The sequence below is a fragment of the Corythoichthys intestinalis genome, chromosome 3, assembly GCF_030265065.1.
Source record: "Corythoichthys intestinalis isolate RoL2023-P3 chromosome 3, ASM3026506v1, whole genome shotgun sequence".
Classification (NCBI taxonomy): domain Eukaryota; kingdom Metazoa; phylum Chordata; class Actinopteri; order Syngnathiformes; family Syngnathidae; genus Corythoichthys; species Corythoichthys intestinalis.
In genome coordinates, this window is record NC_080397.1 from 66,988,557 (window position 1) to 67,008,167 (window position 19,611).

At 41.0% G+C, this 19,611-nt stretch overlaps 1 protein-coding gene across 2 annotated transcripts in view; it reads right to left on the reverse strand.

The window, feature by feature from the left end:
- LOC130913740 (apoptosis-inducing factor 3-like) overlaps nt 1–19,611 on the reverse strand; it is an 88,602-nt gene that overhangs the window by 18,933 nt on the left and 50,058 nt on the right. For both annotated transcript variants that reach the window (XM_057832568.1, XM_057832567.1), the window contains exons 5-13: nt 17,853–17,962; nt 17,719–17,763; nt 12,575–12,671; nt 8,729–8,841; nt 8,391–8,477; nt 5,829–5,920; nt 5,618–5,748; nt 1,609–1,724; nt 1,467–1,538 (exon numbers count right to left, since the gene is read on the reverse strand). In XM_057832568.1, coding sequence (XP_057688551.1) covers nt 1,467–1,538; nt 1,609–1,724; nt 5,618–5,748; nt 5,829–5,920; nt 8,391–8,477; nt 8,729–8,841; nt 12,575–12,671; nt 17,719–17,763; nt 17,853–17,962 — 863 coding nt within the window. The remainder of the gene's footprint in view (nt 1–1,466; nt 1,539–1,608; nt 1,725–5,617; nt 5,749–5,828; nt 5,921–8,390; nt 8,478–8,728; nt 8,842–12,574; nt 12,672–17,718; nt 17,764–17,852; nt 17,963–19,611) is intronic.

Consider the following 19,611-nt stretch of genomic DNA (forward strand, 5'->3'; position numbering starts at 1 on the left):
ACCGCGTATGGTATCCCATTCATATAGAACTGAGGTGTTCTAAGTTTTAACCTTTGCATTGTTACCTCCTCTTTCACCTTAAAAAAAATAAAAAATTAAATGAAATTATGGTTTTGTTCCTAGGGGGCGCTACACACATTTACGCATCCTTTGACTTTTTTATTTATTTATTTATTTATTTTTAATACATTTTATCAAAGTTTTCACCAGTGTTCACCTGGCTGTTGAGTTTGGAAGCATTCTGAGGGGGTCAAAGTAGGGCTCAAAGCATCGCCGGGACAAAGAATGACTGCTAGGGGGCGCTACATAGTCTATTTGGAATTTGTCTTTACATGGTATCAAATATTGCACCTGTCTTGACCTGCCTGCCGATTTTGGTGGGTTTTGAAGCATTCTAAGAGGGTCAAATTAAGCTCAAAGGGGCTGCGGAACAAAGAATAACTATAATAATAATAATATAACCGAGAAACCACAACAGGTTACCTAAAAAAACATTGTCACCTACATGTCCATACTGTTCAGTTATGGATGTGTTCTAAGTCAAATAAAATCAAGTCAACTTTTATTTGTTTAGACCAGGGGTGTCCAAACTTTTTGCAAAGGGGACCAGTTTTGATGTGGTAAAAATGTGGGGGGCCGAGTGGCTGACGTCCTTTACGTAGAACAATATATTTAAGGTAATTTCAGCAAGCTATTCTATGTGTCACATTTGCTTTATAATTTTTTTGTATTAATAATTTCAACAATCTCGCAACTAGTCTTTGTGGCATTCCCTTTTGACTCTTCGGCTATTGCGAAACACTGCTGCTGTGAAGTTAAACTACCTTCAAGTTGTTTCAATTCTCGCCACATATCTTCCCTGTAATCTTGTCATCCATGTCAGCGTCTCTTGTTTGGTAATATCGCCTCACATTCAACTCTTTAAAAACAGCGACTGTCTCTTTGCAAATAAGGCAGACACAGTTGTTGCGTATTTTAGTGAAGAAATAGTCCAGTTTCCACCTATACTTGAAGCATTGGCTGTCGCAGTCAACTTTCTTGTTTTTGTTGATTGTCGCCATTTGAGGAAATTGGGAGCAAAGGGTCACACGGAGTAATGTTGCTTAGAGTGCTGCTGCGTTTTAGTGGGTAAACGAGGGGCAGCATTTAGTGTGTAAGCTACTTCATATGCCGGTAGCAGTACTGCTGACAAATTTATTAAGTCTGTGTGCGGGCCAGATGTTATTGATTTTACGACAGAGGCTGGGGGCCGGATGAAAGTGTAAACTGTCATACAAGAGAGTGTGTTTTGAAATTGGATCTGGATCGTATTTAACCGTCGGATTAATAGATTATAAAAATAATCGTTTGTTGCAGCCCTACTTTGCTGGCAATATAGGAAAAATAAAAGCCAGATCAAAGAGAATGTTTCCTTTTTAAGCTCCTTCTAAAGCTGAGCATCGTCATGTCTCTCACTTTGTGAATACCTGTCCATGATGGCCAATCATCTCAGACACCTCATTCAGCATGTAGAACTTCACCCCGTTTGCCTCAAAGAGCTGCAGAAATACAAACGTCAAAGAAAATGAAGGAAGTGTTTTAAATAGCAGAAATTGAGCATGTATATACCTTCATGATGGCTTTCCCTACTTTTTCACCAAGGGCTTTTTTAAATGGAACTGACTCCACCCCAATGACAGAGACTGAGTGGGCCTTGTCAGTCAGAGCAGCAGCCACCTCCATGCCTGCGCAAAAGAGAAATATAAGTAGGCTTGAAAAAGACTCACTCTATTTGCAATAACCACCCCTAGCAAAAAGTATGGAATCACCAGCCTCGGACGAGTACTCACTCAGACATTTTATTATGTAGACCAAACTCAGATAAAAAGCTTGAAAAAATAAGGAATTAGTTCAAAAGTGCAACTCTTTAGCATCCAGAAACACTAAAAGAAATGAATAAAAAACATTGTGGTGTTCAGTAAATGTTACTTTTATAGAGCAAGTGCAGGGAAATAAATATAGAATCACTCCATTCTGAGGAAAAAAAATATGGAATCACTCCATTTTGAGTAGAAAATACAGACACACCCAGTCAATTTCCTTTCCTTAATTGGGCCCCAGCCTCAGATTAGATCTGCTCGTTAGTCAGCAGTTAAAAACTGTGCAGTTATCACACCTTGGACGCCTGCTGGACCAAATGGATTCCCAAGAATCATGGCTCCAACAAGAGAGATGTCTCTCGAAACCAAGGAGAGGATGATCAAACTTCTTGAAGAAGGTAACGCTACACGCATGGTTGCCAAAGATGTGGGCTGTTCACAGTCAGCTGTATCAAAAATCTGAACCAAGTACAAACAGCATGGCAAGGTTGTTAAAGTTAAGCATACTGGTAGACCGAGGAAGACATCCAAACGTCATGACAAACAACTTAAGGCCATATGTCTTGAAAACAGAAGATGTACAACAAGACGAACGAAGAAGAAATGGGAGGAAGCTGGAGTCAAGGTATGTGACAGAACTGTGCAAAATCACCTCAAGGAAATGGGATTTTCATACAGGAAAGCTAAAAGGAAACCAGGGTGCCTCACGGTTACCTTCTCACAGCAGGCCCTGCCATCCCTGCACCTTTTTTTAACGCACCACACACATCATACTCCACAGGAGAGCTCTGGCAAAGGAAGGTGGAACGGGCAGCTGGGCTAAATTTCCATGCTGCGGTCCCACTGCCCCAAGCCAAGCTCTCCTATTTTAATGCATACATTGCACTACCCTCCCCTCACAAGCCCATCACGGTGCTGGGTTATGGCTGCCAGCCGGGAACCTGGCAGCCACAGTAATAGGGTGGTGGGTGGGTCCCACACTTTTTTTTTCTATGGCAATGCTCCTGAGGCATGGCCTCCTCTCAGCCTGGGCTGCCGGCGGCGGAAGTGGGGGAAGGTCGGGGCTCCGGTCTCGCGTCGCCCCACTGCGGCTCCTCAGCGTTCTCCTGCCTCCGCCTTCCCCTCTCTTCTCTAACTGGGTATCCGCCCCGTGCTCCCCCGCGGATCGCTGGCTGGGTGGCGGTGTATCGGCTGGATTTTGCCTGCTACGGCAGGGGACCCTGCCCTGGGCTTGGTTGGCCGCTGGGGGCCCCGTGGCGTGCCGTGCCAGCTGGGGGGCTGCGGCGGCAGCTCGTGGCCCGGGTGGGCGGATGGCGGATGGGGTTGGGGATGCGTCCCTCTTGCCATCCCTGAAGGCTGGTAGATGGGCGCGCGGGTGGCCTGAGGGCCCATCCTGGATCCCGGGGGGGGGGGGGGGGACGAGGGCTCCTTTGCCGGGCAGCGAGAGGAGGGATGGGCTGCGCTGCCCCCCGCTCCCTCCCCGGGCTGGCTGGGTGGGGGCCGTGGCCCTGTGTCAGCGCCCGCGTGTCGTCTCCGCTCGTCAGCGTGGCTGTTGCATGCCCGGTGTGGCTTGCGTGCGGCTGGATGTGATTGGGCGCGCTCGGGCAGGGGGTCCCGGTGCCGGGATTGGCGATGGGGGGGGGGGGGGGGGGGCATAGGGTCGGTCGCCAACGGGCTTACACTCACAAGGGATTCACACGATTACTGGGTTCTAGATCACAGAGATGATTTGTGTACACTCTACCCCTTTCTATCACTTAGCTTATAGACCCCCCCACCTCCTTTTCCCTCTTTCCCTGGTCAACAGGCCCCCCACATGGTGTCAACTGGAAATACATTTAGCTGACGATAGCACCAACATATTAGTAGTTAGTGTAGTTAGGCGTTCAATGTATTTCTTGTTGTTGTTTGTGTTTCTTTTCTTTCTTTTCTTCTGTTTCCCCATAACCCCGTCCTGTTCGCTGCTTTGTCATAGTAAACGAGGTATGTTGAATGATCACAATGGGAGTATGTCAGACTCTCAATGTGATACATTAAAACTGTTCAGACTATCCGGGCACTTAGACTTCCATTCACCGTGTCAAACAGCTGAACAGGACAGGTTTAAATTTAACAAAAAAAAAAAAAAAAGGAAATATGACAAAGCGTATGTAGCATTTGGCTTTGACTTTTAGAACAGTGGGAAATGAAAAAAGCCAGTCTGTTTACTTTGTCTAGAAATGTTTGCAGCGGACAGCAGGAATTATTTTTTTCTGCGAAAACGTGCCTAATATTGCCAACAATCCTCCCGCTTTGTCAGTGTTACATCAGTAAACCAGCGAGCACTGTCAACAAAGTGGTATACCAAGTTGCTCAGTGCAAAATAACCCCACACCATAGGAAAGGAGCTGATACTGCCTGCAGCAAAAATAAAAACTGTACCTCTGTCCAATGACATTTGTCGTTTTTGTTCTATTAATTTTTGTTTTTTCGTTCTAATTGTTTGGCATATTTTCCTTGTGAGTTAATGTTGCTAATCATTTTTTTAGTTTTCAGTATCAAACGGTCAAAAAATGTATCTTGAGTGTATTTGTACAGTATGGATGTGTTTTTTTTTTTTTTTTTTACACCTTTGTAAGTTGACATATATGACTTTTTTCTTTAGTATTAAAAAGAACACAATGTTGTGCAGATGTGTACTTCTAATAAGAATTTCATATACAAATGATCCTACAGTATATTTACAGTAGCGGCAGAAAGTTGGGGGGTGGGGGGCGGAACGTTTACGTCTTCCTGGGGGGGGGGGGGTATAACAGAAAATAATTGAGAAGCACTGGGCTAAGGAGAGGCAATCATGGGCTGTGAATGACTGGATAAAGGTTATTTTCAGTAATGTCAAGAATCTGCATTGGACAAGGTGATGATGCTGGAACTTTTGTTTGGTGCCGTTCCAGTGAGATTTACAAAGATGACTGCCTGAAGAAAACATCAAAATTCCCTCAGTCCTTGATGATATGGGGCTGCATGTCAGGCAAAGGCACTGGGGAGATGACTGTGGTTAAATCTTCAATAAATGCACAAGTTTACATTGAAATTTTAGACAGCTTTCTTATCCCTTCAATTGAAAATACAGTATGTTTGTCATTTTCAAAGATGACAATGCATCACGCCACAGAGTTAAAACACTTAAGGCATTCCTTGGAAAAAGACTCATCCAGTCAATGTCATGGCCTACAAACAGCCCAGATCTCAACACTATTGAAAACCTGTGGTGGACATTGAAAAAAACGGTCCACAGCAAGGCTCCGACCTGCAAGGATGATCTGGCAACTTCAATCAAAGGGAGTTAGCACCAAATTGATGAAGAATTCTGTTTGTCACTCATCAAGTCCATGCCTCAGAGACTGCAAGCTATCATAAAAGCCAGAGGTGGTGCAACTAGATACTAGAATGTATTGTTATTTCTTTGTTTGTTTCTCATGATTCCATATATTTTTCCTCAGATTGGGGTGATTCTCTATTTATTTCCCTGCACTTGCTCTATAATAGCTACATTTACTGACCACCACAATGTTTTTACTGTAATTCACTTCTTTTGGTGTTTCTGAATGCTAAATAGTTGCACTTTTGAACTAATTCATTATTTTTTCAAGCTTTTTATCCGAGTTTGTCCTACATAATAAAATGTCTGAGTGAGTGCTCGTCCGAGACTGGCGATTCCATACTTTTTGCTAGGGGTTGTAAGCATTGTAAATCAAAATGGACGTTCAATTTCTTACCAACAAAAGATGTTCCCACAATCACGGCGTTCTTGTTGTTGGCCAGCCTTGCTATGCTGTTAGCGTCCTCAGGCGTCCGGAGGTGAAACACATTCCTGACATCCCCTCCCTTGTAGTTCAGAGGTTTGGGTCTTCGAAACAGGAAATTGAAAACATTCGATCATTTTAAGCAAATGAGGAAAAGTTCCGAGGGATTGTTTTTTTTCCTAACTTGTTTCCTGTAGCAATAAAGAGTTTCCTGTATTCCATCCTCAAGCCTTCTTCAAAGGTGACCGACCGTGTCTTCACGTCTATTGCCACAACCTACAGACATCACCACAAGTATCAGCTTTGAGCAGTATCTAAACCTGTGAAGTGAATTCAGACATTTGTTTTGAAGGACATTAAACATGTTTTAAGACCATTTTAAAAAACGTGCAAACTTACGAACACAGTATTCAATTAAGAATAGTGTTCAAGTGCTTTTGTTTCTAAATTTTAAAAAATATATACAGTGGTACTTCGACATATGATCGCTTCGACACACAATCTTTTCGACATCTAACGTAAAATTTGACTCGCCATTTGTTTCTCCAACTGACGACATGCTCGAAATAGGACAATTTATGACAGCACCGCGGTTACTTTTTCCCGCAAGACCGACGCACAGTGGATTTTCTTGTGAGAGAAATCAACGCGGGTTCCAAGAAGGTTAGTGCAGGTGGTGAAAAAAGGAAAACGGTGAAGCTTCCCATTGAAACGAAGATGGCAATGATAGAAAAATATGAGCGTGTTGCGCGCATCCGTGAAGTGTAGAGGCATAGGTGGAGTTTTAATTTTGGGGCAGGTTGGGCACAACATGTTGATGAGCCCGAAACGCAGTGTCAGCAATAAAATTAACTTTTCAGAATATTTATAAGTTGACAATGAGCGTTTTATGTTTCCCATCATTCTTGAGGGGAATTCTAAATCAGGCTGCTTAGGCAATACTTTTCACCAAGATCGTCATCCATTGAATATGATACGCCCGCCGGTGTCGTGCCAATGTAGTTACCCCAGTCAAAAATTGTATCCCCTGGGAGGAGCCATATGGAGGTAGATTTGTGTTTTTACTATTCAATCCCAAAAAATGTCGCTTCAATTAAAAAAAATGTGTTTTATTTCAAAAACAAAATTGAAATTTAAAGAAACTTTTAAAAAAAAAAAAAAAAAAAAAAAAAACATGTGAAAGCTATTTTTCTTTGATTTAAAAAAAAAAAATTTTTTTTTTGCTTTTTTTTTTTTTTTTTTTGATTGAAGCAACTTTTTTGATTGAAGAAATGTTGATTTGTGTTGGGGCCACATTTTGGCTAGGACATTTTTGTCTTTTTTATTCAATCTAAAAATAAATTGCTTCAAAAAAATATAGATCCTCAAAATGAAAACCACTTTAATCAAAAAATTTAAAATTTCAATCATAGAAAAAGTTTTTGAATGCGAAAAAATATTTGAGATTGAAAATTTTGCATTTGAACACATAATTTTTCATTGAAAAAGTTTTCTTTGATTGAAGCAATCCTTTTTGTGTTTGGGCCATATTATGATTGTTTATGATATGCTTAAAAAATATAGATTTATATATAGTATATAGTATATAATATAGATAAATATAGATAGAAAAATCACTTCAATCAAAAGAAAATAGAAAAAGTTCTTGAATGCGAAAAATTATTTGGGATTGAAAAATTTGCATTTGAACACTTAATTTTTCATTGAAGAAGTTTTCTTTGATTGAAGCAACGTTGATTTGTGTTTGGACCACATTTTTGCTGGGACATTTTTGTCTTTATTATTCAATCTAAAAATAAATTGCTTCAAAAAAATATAGATTCTCAAAAAGAAAACCACTTCATTCAAAAAATGAAAAATTTCAATCATAGAAAAAGTTTTTGAATGCGAAAAAATATTTGAAATTGAAAATTTTGCATTTGAACACTTAATTTTTCATCGAAAAAGTTTTCTTTGATTGAAGCAATCCTTTTTGTGTTTGGGCCATATTATGATTAGGACATTTTTGTCTAAATCATTGAATCCCCCAAAAAGTTGTTTCAATCCCCCAAAAAATATTTTCAAGCATAGAAAAAAAAAAAATTTTATATATATTTTTTTTTCAATTTTGGGGGGGGATCTGGAAACTTGCTAGGCCACTCCAGTGGCCTAGCAAGTCTCCAGATCCCAACTCCATAGAAAATCTGTGGAGGGAGTTGAAAGTCCGTGTTGCCCAACGACAGCCCCAAAATATCACTGCTCTAGAGGAGATCTGCATGGAGGAATGGGCCAAAATACCAGCAACAGTGTGTGAAAAGCTTGTGAAGAGTTACAGAAAACGTTTGGCCGCCGTTAATGCCAACAAAGGGTACATAACAAAGTATTGAGATGAACTTTTAGTATTGACCAAATACTTATTTTCCACCATGATTTGCAAATAATCAAATTTGACTCAATTCAAATCAAACAATGTGATTTTCTGTTTTTTTTCCCCCCACATTCTGTCTCTCGTGGTTGAGGTTTACCCATGTTGACAATTACAAGCCTCTCTAATATTTTCAAGTGGGAAAACTTTCACAATAAGTGGTTGACTAAGTACTTATTTGCCCCACTGTACCTTCTGCCATCTAGTGGACGAGCATGTAATTGTTCTGCATAACATAATGCATTTTATGTATTAAATGATTCATAATCTTTCAACCAATAAAGTTAAATTTGTCTGGAATCACTATTTTGAACATCTAATTGTGAGCTCGCCACCTCTCACCTCTTTTTCTGTGAGCAATTCAATGTCGTGGTCCTGCAGGAAGTCCATGGAGCGCAACCTCAGCTGTTCCGCTGTGCTGTCTAGGGACTGAGGTTAGTGCATTAGTGCTGAATGCATCCATCAAATAAAAAGGAGGAACTTCTCTCCCACAATTTAGGAATCCAACAACAACAATCTGGGAATTTTATCAAGGCCATCATATCTATAATTGTATCGACTATAATTCCTCCTAACCAAAACAATGTTCATCTGTGCAATTTTTACATGAGCTCGTGTCTCTTTTCATTGGATCATACTGTTTATGACTCTGGTTGGATGGCCTGGGTGTGTGTACAAACCTTACTCAGTTTAGGCCTGTCATAGGGAGGATGTCTGTCCATGGTGCATATGACGATACGGTCAGTGAAACCCTCTTGCCTCAACGTCTCCGCACACACTAGACCTGCTGGACCTGCACACACGTTGACCAACACTGATGTAATTCCTTGGATTGCAATATGTCAATCAAATGCATATGCTTTTTGTGATCTTAGTAACTTATCCAATTTCATTTACTACACACAAAGTGAAATATTTCATGTTTAAGTGACGACATCATAAGATTTTAGTGCTGCAACGATTAATCGATTAACTCGAGTATTCGATTAGGAAAAAATATTCGAATTAAGTTATGTTGCTTGGAATATTCGTTTAATTAAAGTGGCGTTGTAATGGTTTATTTTGAAAGTGTTTGCATTTTGTTTTATTGATTAAGGTGGACACACTGCCCTCTAGTCTGCCTCATTTCACATGGCTGAATCCAACTGCTCCCTGTTCAGACCAACGTAAGCTAAGTTTTTGTTGGAGTTGTTCCGATCATGTTTTTTTTTCGCTCCCAACCCAATCCCGATCGTTTTAGTTTGAGTATCTGCCGATCCCGATATTTCCGGATCCGATTGCTTTTTTTTGCTCCCGATTCAATTCCAATCATTCCCCATAATGTTTCCCGATCATATACATTTTGGCAATGCATTAAGAAAAAAAATGAATAAAACTCGGACGAATATATACATTCAACATACAGTACATAAGTACTGTATTTGTTTATTATGACAATTAAATCCTTAATATGGCATTTACAGTATTAAAATTATTTCTGTGAGGGATCCATGGATAGAAAGACTTGTAATTCTTGGACAAATGTGAATTTGTATATTGTGACTAAATATTGCCATCTAGTGTATATGTTGAGCTTTCAGTAAATGATACTGTAGCCATGCCCAAATGCATGATGGGAAGTGCAACCATGACTGTGCGTAGTGCTACCAATTGATATATCTTCTCTGCGTTGGGAAATAACATAGGGTGTTAAGAAAAAGATCAATTACTACCTTGCCTCCCCACAATGCTCCACACGATATTTCTAATCGTAGGGAGAGGGATCGTAAGGCCTTAGCCAATTAAAAAAAGGTTCCAAAGGCTTCCAAATTTCACTCTACTCATTTTACGCTGCCTTTTAGCTCTCTATATAGGTAAAACGGCGCCATTAGAGATTGAGCGCGACAATGCGTGAGTGGGTCGTGCAGCGCATGCATTAATTGCGTTAAATATTTTAACGTGATACATTTTTTTAAAAATTAATTATCGGGATAAATTTGATAACCCTACCTTAAGCCAAAACTAAAGACTCTGGATGAGTGTAACATATTATGTCTGTAACGTTAAATACAATTAGAAAACGATTAAATTTTTCTGTGTATCATATTACCTCTGTAAAGCCCTTTGAGACAACCTTGTTGTGATATAGGGCTATAGACCCTACCCACGTGACGTCACAACTCCTTCCTCCTGACTGGTGCCGCCCAATTGTCCGTCAACACATCATGTTTCCCTGTTACGGCTACGTACATTCCTCCTATTTACGACGTGTTTTTCTGCTCGTTAACATTAATAATCAAAATGGTGAAGGCGTGTGTGGGCTTTTAATGTTTATATGGTTTAGCGATAGCACTCTCACTACACACATACAGTGCTGCTCGAAAGTTTGTGAACCCCACAGCGATGGTCAGATTTTTTGTAAAAAAAACTAAAATAACCTTATTAAATGTTAAGTTATACCCAAATCCACAATACTGACATTCCAAATAATGGACTGAAACAAAAGAAATAGTTATATTGTCATTCTTTATTTAACAAAAGTGGTTGATTTAAGAAAAACTCAGATATCATGTGTGCAAAAGTATGTGAACCCCTTCAGTTAATAGGATATTGCGCCTCCTTTTGCAGAGATTACCTCAACCAAACGGTTTCTGTAGTGACTAATCAGCCTCTCACATCTACTTTGGGGGATTTTTGCCCATTCTTCCTTGCAGAACGCAGTCAGTTGAGAGAGGTTTGATGGGCGTCTGGCATGAACTGCTCGCTTCAGGTCCCGCCACAGCATTTCAATGGGATTTAGGTCAGGACTTTGACTGGGCCAGTCCAGAACACGAATCTTCTTCTTTTTCAGCCATTCCTTGGTTGTATTGCTGGAATGCTTTGGATCATTATCATGTTGCATGATCCACCTTCTGCCAAGCTTTAACTTCAAAACAGATGGCGTCAGGTTATGTTCTAGGATTTGACAATATTCCTCAGAATTCATGATTCCCTGGACTATGTGGAGTTGTCCAGGTCCTGAGGATGAAAAGCAAGCCCACATCTTGACATTCCCACCTCCATGCTTCACTGTTGGGAGAAGGTTCTTTTGGTGGTATGCAGTGTTGACTTTTCGCCAGACATGGCGGTTTTGGTTGTGACCAAACAGTTCAATTTTGCACCTACATCAGTTGATGAAAACTCTTTTTAATTTAGTCTCGACAACACAACTGTTAAAAAAACCAAAAAAAACTACTGAATTGATTGATTAGGAAATCAGGTTGAAATAATAGAAAATTCCAAAATGTTGAGGGGGTTCACAAACTTTTGAGCAGCACTGTACGTGTATGTTGTCGGTGATTAGCCTAGCAATGATCTTAATTGTGGTTGTCAGCCCAAAACCCTCTAAATATATATTAAATGCATCTTACCAGATATAAAATGACTACTACATAATCTGTGGTAATCGTTTGGAGCCCAGTTTTCTCGTCGAATTGCAGCAGCCCATCTCGCTCTCTTCTCTCCGGGTCTCTCGGAATCCGGTAGAACTTCCAAGTCTCTCCGTCTTCTCCGTTACTGCAACCGACCGCCACACACGCCTTCACCATTTTGATTATTAATGTTAACGAACAGAAAAACACGTCGTAAATAGGAGGAATGTACGTAGCCGTAACAGGTAAACATGATGTGTTGACGGACAATTGGGCGGCACCAGTCAGGAGGAAGGAGTTGTGACGTCACGTGGGTAGGGTCTATACAAATAAAATTGAATTGAATCAAAATCCCTCAAAAAGACAAAAAGGCATCTATCTGCCATCATCTTGACATGGGAGGACAACATGTTCACGAAGGCAGATGTGGAACCAAGCCTGTGCCACCACAATGACCGGGTGTTTATGTAGCTATACCCCTGTATTGCCGCTGGTGTTATGGAATGTACTGTATGTATTCCTCCAGCCATGACCGGTAGTTCTCCTTTTTTATTGTACAAAAAATCCCTGCACGTGACCTGTGCATCGTTTCATACCCCTGCTATGTTGTATGATATATGCGTGTCTACTTGTAACTTGCTCTGTAATTTCTGAAGAGATTGAAGTGGCGGCACGGAACAAAGTCTGCAGCGTCCCGATGCTTTCTCATCGAACGGAATTTCGTTCCGTCTGTTGTCATCTTGTGAGATCTGGTGTCAATGACAAATAAATCTCTGAATCTGAATCACATGACACCTTGTGGTCTAAAGTCGTACAAGGCTGATAACGGAGAAATCTGATTGGACAATTTATAAATAGTGAATCTTGCCAAATGTGTAACCTCTTAACTGGGAACAACCACGAGGTTGTACAAATTTGGAATGTAAATAAAAATATCAAATATGCCTCAAAAGTTTGCACAGAGCTTCAGAGTTTGACCTGCCGTCGCAGCTGACGTCAAGCGAGACATCAGTGCATCTCATGAGACCTCAGTTCAGGAAGCATCAAACCACTGCGCATTCTGTTTTTTCTTTGTCACTTTGTCCAAAAATAAGTTCATTCTAATCTGTAAATTTGTATGGCTTCAGAAACGCTTACCTGAACCGATAATTAGAACGTGAGTGAAGGCTGTGCTGGAGTTTATGACAGCAGAACATCGGGCCATGGCTTTTGAACGTTTCTGCGTCTGAAGAGCCTTAAAAAAACGTTGTAAAAATCATTTCAAGGCATTAGTTCCTGCTACGTTTTACAGTGTATCACAAAAGTCAGTACACCCCTCGCATTTCTGCAGATATTTAAATATATCTTTTCATTGGACAACACTGACAAAATGACACTTTGACTCAATGAAAAGTAGTCTGTGTGCAGCTTATATAATAGAGTTAATTTATTTTCCCCTCAAAATAACTCAAAATATAGCCATTAATATCTAAACCCCTGGCAACAAAAGTGAGTACACCGCATAGAAACTACATACAGTATATCTCTAAATTTCCAAATTGAGTACTGCTCGTCATTTTCCCGCCAAAATGTCATGTGACTCGTTACAGGAGTGCTGTCAGCATTGCTGTAGGGATTGAAGAGGTGGGGGGTCAGCCTGTTGGTGCTCAGACCATACTCCGTACACAGGGTGAAAGTGGTTAGAATTTCTTGCCGGAACTCCCCGGCGTGAAGGTCGCCACGGAGCCAGAAATTTTATTTATTTATCTATTCATCTATTGATTTTTATTTTATTTTATTTTTTTGGGTGGTGGGGGAGGGGTCAAAACTACTGAAATGCAAAGAAAACTGATTTGGTCAGTTATTTCTATAACGCATACAAAAACTGATTTTCATTCAAAATTGTATTTTTTCAATTTTCCCTCATTTCCTCACATACTAAATGCCGAATCTGAATTTTACTTAAGAACATAGGATGTATATTAAAATTGAAGATAATTTAAACATTTACTTTTTGTTGTTTTTTAATAATAAAGATATAGGTAACATACATTCAGAAAAATAAATACAAATACAACATATTACACAGAGTGAAATGGAATATATTTGAAGATTGTGCAAACATTGACTTTTTTAATCATAAGGAAATGAATAAGTAGCCAAACATAAATGAAGAAATATAAGTCCAAAGTGCATATTGACAGCTAAAATGTTTGGAACCTCCCCATCAGAGCAAATAAAATAAAACTGAATATGATAAGCCACCTTAACGCTTTCCTTGCTCTTAAAGATTTGATCCATTTTCTGTTGCATTGCCCTTTTATTTTTTTATCTATTTTTTGCTGTTTCAGAAAACATGCAAATTTGAACCAATCAGAGCTAACTATCTCTGTTGATCACATGTCAGTATGTCAGCCAATTGAACGGATAAATGAGTCCAGGCGTCTTGCTTTGCTGCGTGCATTCGCACATTGACGTGACTCGTCATCGTCAGACTCAGATAACTGCAGCAGCCGGGGAATCCTCCATGCCGTCCGTGGAATAAAATAAATAATAAATATAGGTGGCCACGGATTACCCTACACAAGCACTTTATTATGCTTGTTGTAAACACTTGTGTATGTAAATCTGATGTTGGTAGATTGTTTACTTCCTGGAGATGAAATGCATGTGTGGCAGCTTCGTATTTTTTTATTTTTACATAGCGTTTTGACAGTTGCCGTCATATTTTCAGAATCAAAGCACCGTAGCTGTTCCGGCCCTGAATTTTATACCGGAACTGCGTTCTGGCCCTGAATCTTATACCGGAACTGTGTTCCTGACCGTTCCCGCCCACTTTCACCCCTGCCCGTACATCAAATTGGTGTGCATGGCTGTCACCCCAGGAGGAAGCCTATTCTGAAGACGGTACACAAGAAAGCCCACAAACAGTTTGCTGAAAACATGTCAACAAAGCATGTCAACAAACAGGTCAACGGGCGGGAAGGAGGTAAAATGACAAGCAGTACTCAATTTGGACATTTAGGGATGTACAGGGTGACCCAAAAAAAAGTTTACACTGCCATAATACAACTTAAATGCCATGTTTATTCATCTTGGAATTAGAATTTAATCCCAAATTATACATTATTGTAAAGAACATGTACAGTACACTCTATTTTTCAATGTGTCCTCCCTTAAGTGTCACAACAGCCTCCAGGCGCCTGCGGAACGCTTGACAGGTCTTCTTTATGTAGGATGCTGTCATCTTTTCCCAAGATCTAACAATGGACCTCTCCAAGGCTGCCACAGAAGTTTGTGGCTTCTTACAGGCACTGTCCTCCACAGTTGCCCATATGCTATAATCCAGGGGATTGAGATCTGGACTCTGGGGTGGCCACATATCACCTTGTCAATCAACTTTTTGGTCCGCACAGATCGGCACTTCCAGACCCAGGTTTTCGTGAGGCTGTTCCAGTATCTTTCAGCTTCTTTTTAACTTTGTAGACTGCACATCTGGATATTCTCAGATTTGCTGCAATCTCAGTAGGTGTCAGACCGGCACGCAGCAATTCAGGTACAGCTAAAGTTTTCTTCATTTTCAGCAGAAGCACAGGAATTGTAGAGACGAGAGATTACCAGCTGCATTGAGTGACCTTAATGAATCACTTAAGCATGACGACCTATTTAGATATGTTTCAATGGCTTTTAAACAAGCAGTCAACTGAGTGTAAACTTTTTTTTGGGTCACCCTGTACATAATTGTATTGGGAAAACGTTTGAAAATGCAATATGCTTACATTGAATATCTGCTAATAAAACCGGAGTTCCCAAATCCCAACAGCATGCACTCTCGCTCCCAACCGGAGTTCCCAACAGGACTCTCTCGCATCACCAGTTTTGCCCAACTTTTGTCTTATCAGGTATTTGCTGCACGCATTTTTCTCTGAAACTCGTCTTGTGAACGACCGACAGTGCTGTCCTGCTCTTCACTTTTCACTTTTTCTGGTTCAAATAGGAAGGGTAGAACTGACGACATGTTGGGAAAGCTAACGAGTGACGCGCTGGAATTTCAGCATTTGGGGCCAGTGACGTCACGCACTGCGACGTAACAAACTTTTTTTTGGGTCACCCTGTACATAGTTTCTATGCGGTGTACTCACTTTTGTTGCCAGGGGTTTGGATATTAAAGCAGTAATGTGAAGTAAGGTTGGCCAACCATGTTTTTGAATAATATCAATGGCTAAACAGTTATAAGCACATTTTCGTTATTTTTTTTAACGCAACCCTTCCAGATTCTTTGTTTAACCCATAGCAACGCCCTTGACAACGAAAATGCTTTTCTTCAGCAATCTTCGGAAATTACGTCACACCGGGAATTGCGAGGGAAGTCCGCCATAGAACAGCATTGTTTGTTGCATTGCTTCTCGGTAAGATGCCACGGCGGTGTGTGGCAATGTTTTGTTCTCACTCAAACGAAAAGTTGTATGAGTGGCCAAAGGATAGCAAGGCACGTAAATGGACATCTTTCGTTCGCACGAAGCGAATGAATTTCACGCCATCATCAAGTCGTGTTCTCTGCTGCAAACACTTCAAAGATGCCTGCTTCCTTAACCGGTCTGCTTATGATCAAGGATTTGCCAAAAAGTAAGTGTGATTTTTGGATAGATGACTGATGACTTTGTCAAAGCAGAGCTGCCAACTGTTGTGGAATGAACAGTATAAGCTAGCGACGTTAGCCGAAAGTTAACTCGTGGCAATCCCCGATCATAGTTGTTGTTGCGTTCGCTAGGTTAAGCGTGTTTAAATTGTGCGTCATCTACTATCTTGTCCGAAAGGGTTAATCCACTGTCAATCGGGAAAGGGGTGTGGATGTGCATATAGGCGGGTCGGCGTCGCGGTAATTCACGGTCATGTTGCTGTAAGAGACACACACCGCCGGTGAGTTTGTGCACATTTATTTATATTATGTATTTCCACTTTCATGCTTCAAGCATTGCATTGCATTTGTACGGTTCAGCGTTTCTTTCACGGTGATCGCTTGATAGCCTTCTAGTTTGTCTTTTACAGTACGAGAGCCGCTGACAGGTGACCCCAACAAGCGTGTTCCTTTTAATGTCTGGCAGCGAATCAGCGAGCGCACGGGTCACGCAGTGAATCATGGGAAATATAGTCTCGGGACAACACTGAAGTGGTGCTTTGTAATCTGTTCGCTTGTGTGAAAAAAATACATTTCCTCACGCCATTAGACGCCACTTCCTCCCGAGCTGTGTTGTACTGTTAACTCCATGTGTTAATAAAGAAATAAAGTTGTCAGCACGTCGTGTGTTCGATACATTTGTAAACAAAAAGCTCATAACAAGACACTATGCACGATCCGTTTAAGAGACGCTGGAGTAGGAGGAGGCGAGGAGGAGATCAGCGAGAAGCAAAACTTCGCGGCAGTCCGCTATTATTTTGTTTTCTTATTGTTGCCACAGTAAAGTGGAGAAAGCCATCAACGACTCATCTCCTTCTTTCTCCCCAACGTTTTTATATTATTATTTTATATGCACGAGAACTGCCGGATCTGCCAAAATGAACATGACGTCTGATTTTTTTTTTTTTTTTTTTAACAATGTCATCGTATAGACAAAAACATAAAATTATGTGCAAATGCCTGCATCTTCAAATCATGAAAATAATAACAGCCTATATCTTACCAATGTTGTAATCTCGATGGTTCTTGTTTCCATTCCATGTCAGGTAGTCTAGGCACATTGTTTGAATCCTGATTAGCGTCTGGCTAATACATGTTAGGTCCAACATTAAATTCCAAGCTCCTCTTCTTCCTCCAACTCTTCAAAAACTTGGATCTCCTCCCTTGCGCGCGATCTATCGCTTCTATCGCTGTTTGAATCATTGTTTGAAGGGCTTTGTATGGCGGCCGTACGTATGGAGCTGCCATCGCTGTTCCCGGTGTGACGTATCACTTCCGGGTTCGTCCCCTTTCAGGCTCGAACTTCGGAAACGCGATTATTTTGTGAAATATACAACATATAAATTATTTTTTTCATGCTTTATTTGTTGGACAATGTTTAATTACTTTAATTGTGACCCTATTTGGCATGTTATGAAATTCCTTCACATTACTGCTTTAATGGCTATATTTAGAGTTATTTTGAGGGGAAAATAAATTTACTATATAAGCTGGACACAGACTACTTTTCATTGTGTCAAAGTGCCATTTTGTCAGTGTTGTCCCATGAAAAGATATACTTAAATATCTGCAGAAATGCGAGGGGTGTACTCACTTTTGTGATACACTGTATATTCGGCTTTACCTGCTTGTTTGCTCGAATGATGACCTTGTCCTTTTCAACTCTGACCTGTTGCGAACAAGCATAAGCCGTGTGTACACAAATGCTCTGACAAGGCATGGAATGTGTTAAGAGACGGTTCCGGCTGGGAAGGTCACCTGGAAGGTCGGCAGGCTGTCCAAGCCGGGAAAGTCTTCGATGTCGCCTGTTGCGATGTTGAAACAAGCGCCGTGCCACGGGCAGCGCACGTGTCCCTTTGACAGCACACCTTTAACCACACAACACATTTTTGGCTCAAGTGAAGTTATTTCTTAATAGGACAGACAACACCTTTATTATGTGCATCCCACCAGAAGGAATCTTAGTAAGTAAATTAGGGGGGGGAAACAGTACTATTCTGATGTGTGTAATATTGGAGAAAAATGTAAATAAAAGACGGTATTTTCAGGAATTGGCAAAACAACTAGGGGGCAGACATTTGATCAATGTTGGTACTATTCTAGTAAACCAAATGCGAGTAGAGTGATCCCTCGTTTTTCGCGGTTAATGGGGACCAGAAGCAGCCGAGATAAGTGAAAAACCATTTTGGGGCTGTCGTTGGGAAACACAGACTTTCAACTCCCTACACAGATTTTCTATGGGGTTGAGATCTGGAGACTGGCTAGGCCACTCCAGAACCTTGAAATGCTTCTTATGAAGCCATTCCTTTGTTGCCCTGGCTGTGTGTTTGGGATCATTGTCATGCTGAAAGACCCAGCCACGTCTCATCTTCAATGCCCCTGCTGATGAAAGGAGATTTTCTCTCAAAATCTCTGGATACATAGCCCCATTCATTCTTTTCTTTCCACTGATGAGTCGTCCTGGTCCCTTTGCAGAAAAACAGCCCCAAAGCATGATGTTTCCACCCCCATGCTTCACTGTGGGTATGGTGTTCTCCGGATGCAATTCAGTATTCTTTCTCCTCCAAACACGAGAACCTGTGTTTCTACCAAAAAGTTATATTTTGATTTCATCTGACCATAACACATTCTCCCAGTCCTCTTCTGGATCATCCAAATGCTCTTTAGTGAACCGCAGACGGGCCTGGACGTGTACTTTCTTCAGCAGGGGGACACGTCTGGCTTTGCAGGATTTGAGTCCCTGGCGGCGCATTGTGTTACTGATAGTAGCCTTTTTTACTGTGGTCCCAGCTCTCTGTAGGTCATTCACTAGGTCCCTCCGTGTGGTTCTAGGATTTTTGCTCAACGTTCTTGTTATCATTTTGACGCCACGGGGTGAGATCTTGCATGGAGCCCGAGATCGAGGGAGATTATCAGTGGTCTTGTATGTCTTCCATTTTCTAATAATTGCTCCCACAGTTAATTTCTTTACACCACGCGTTTTACCTATTGCAGATTCAGTCTTCCCAGCCTGGTGCTGTTAGGTTTTGTGTTTGTTTTCTCCTAGTATGACTTGTCCCTGTGATTGCCCATTGATTTCACCTGATGTGCCTCCTCCTAGTGTATCCTCCTGTGCTCACCTGTTCCTTGTTGTCTCGTTACCCCTTGTCTGCGTGTGTGTATATAAGCTCCCATTTTCTTTTCACTCCTTGTTGCGTCATTGTCAAAGTCTGTCGACGTCCATGTCCAAGTTCTGGTCAGCATTCTCGCATCTATCCAAGCCCTCGTGTTCCCCTCAGTAAGTTTTGATACCTAGCCTTTTGTTAGTAACCTGAGTTTTGTTTGCCGCTTTTTTCTTTTTTGAATCTCATCATTATTTGTTGGTACTTTGTTTTTTGCTTACCATAATTAAATCATTTTGCACCGTCAATCTGCCTCGTCTCCTTTCCCTGCATTTGGGTCCACACACCACCTGCCTTCCCGCGTTTCCCTGACAGGTGCAGGTCTACAATTTTGTCTCTGGTGTCCTTCGACAGCT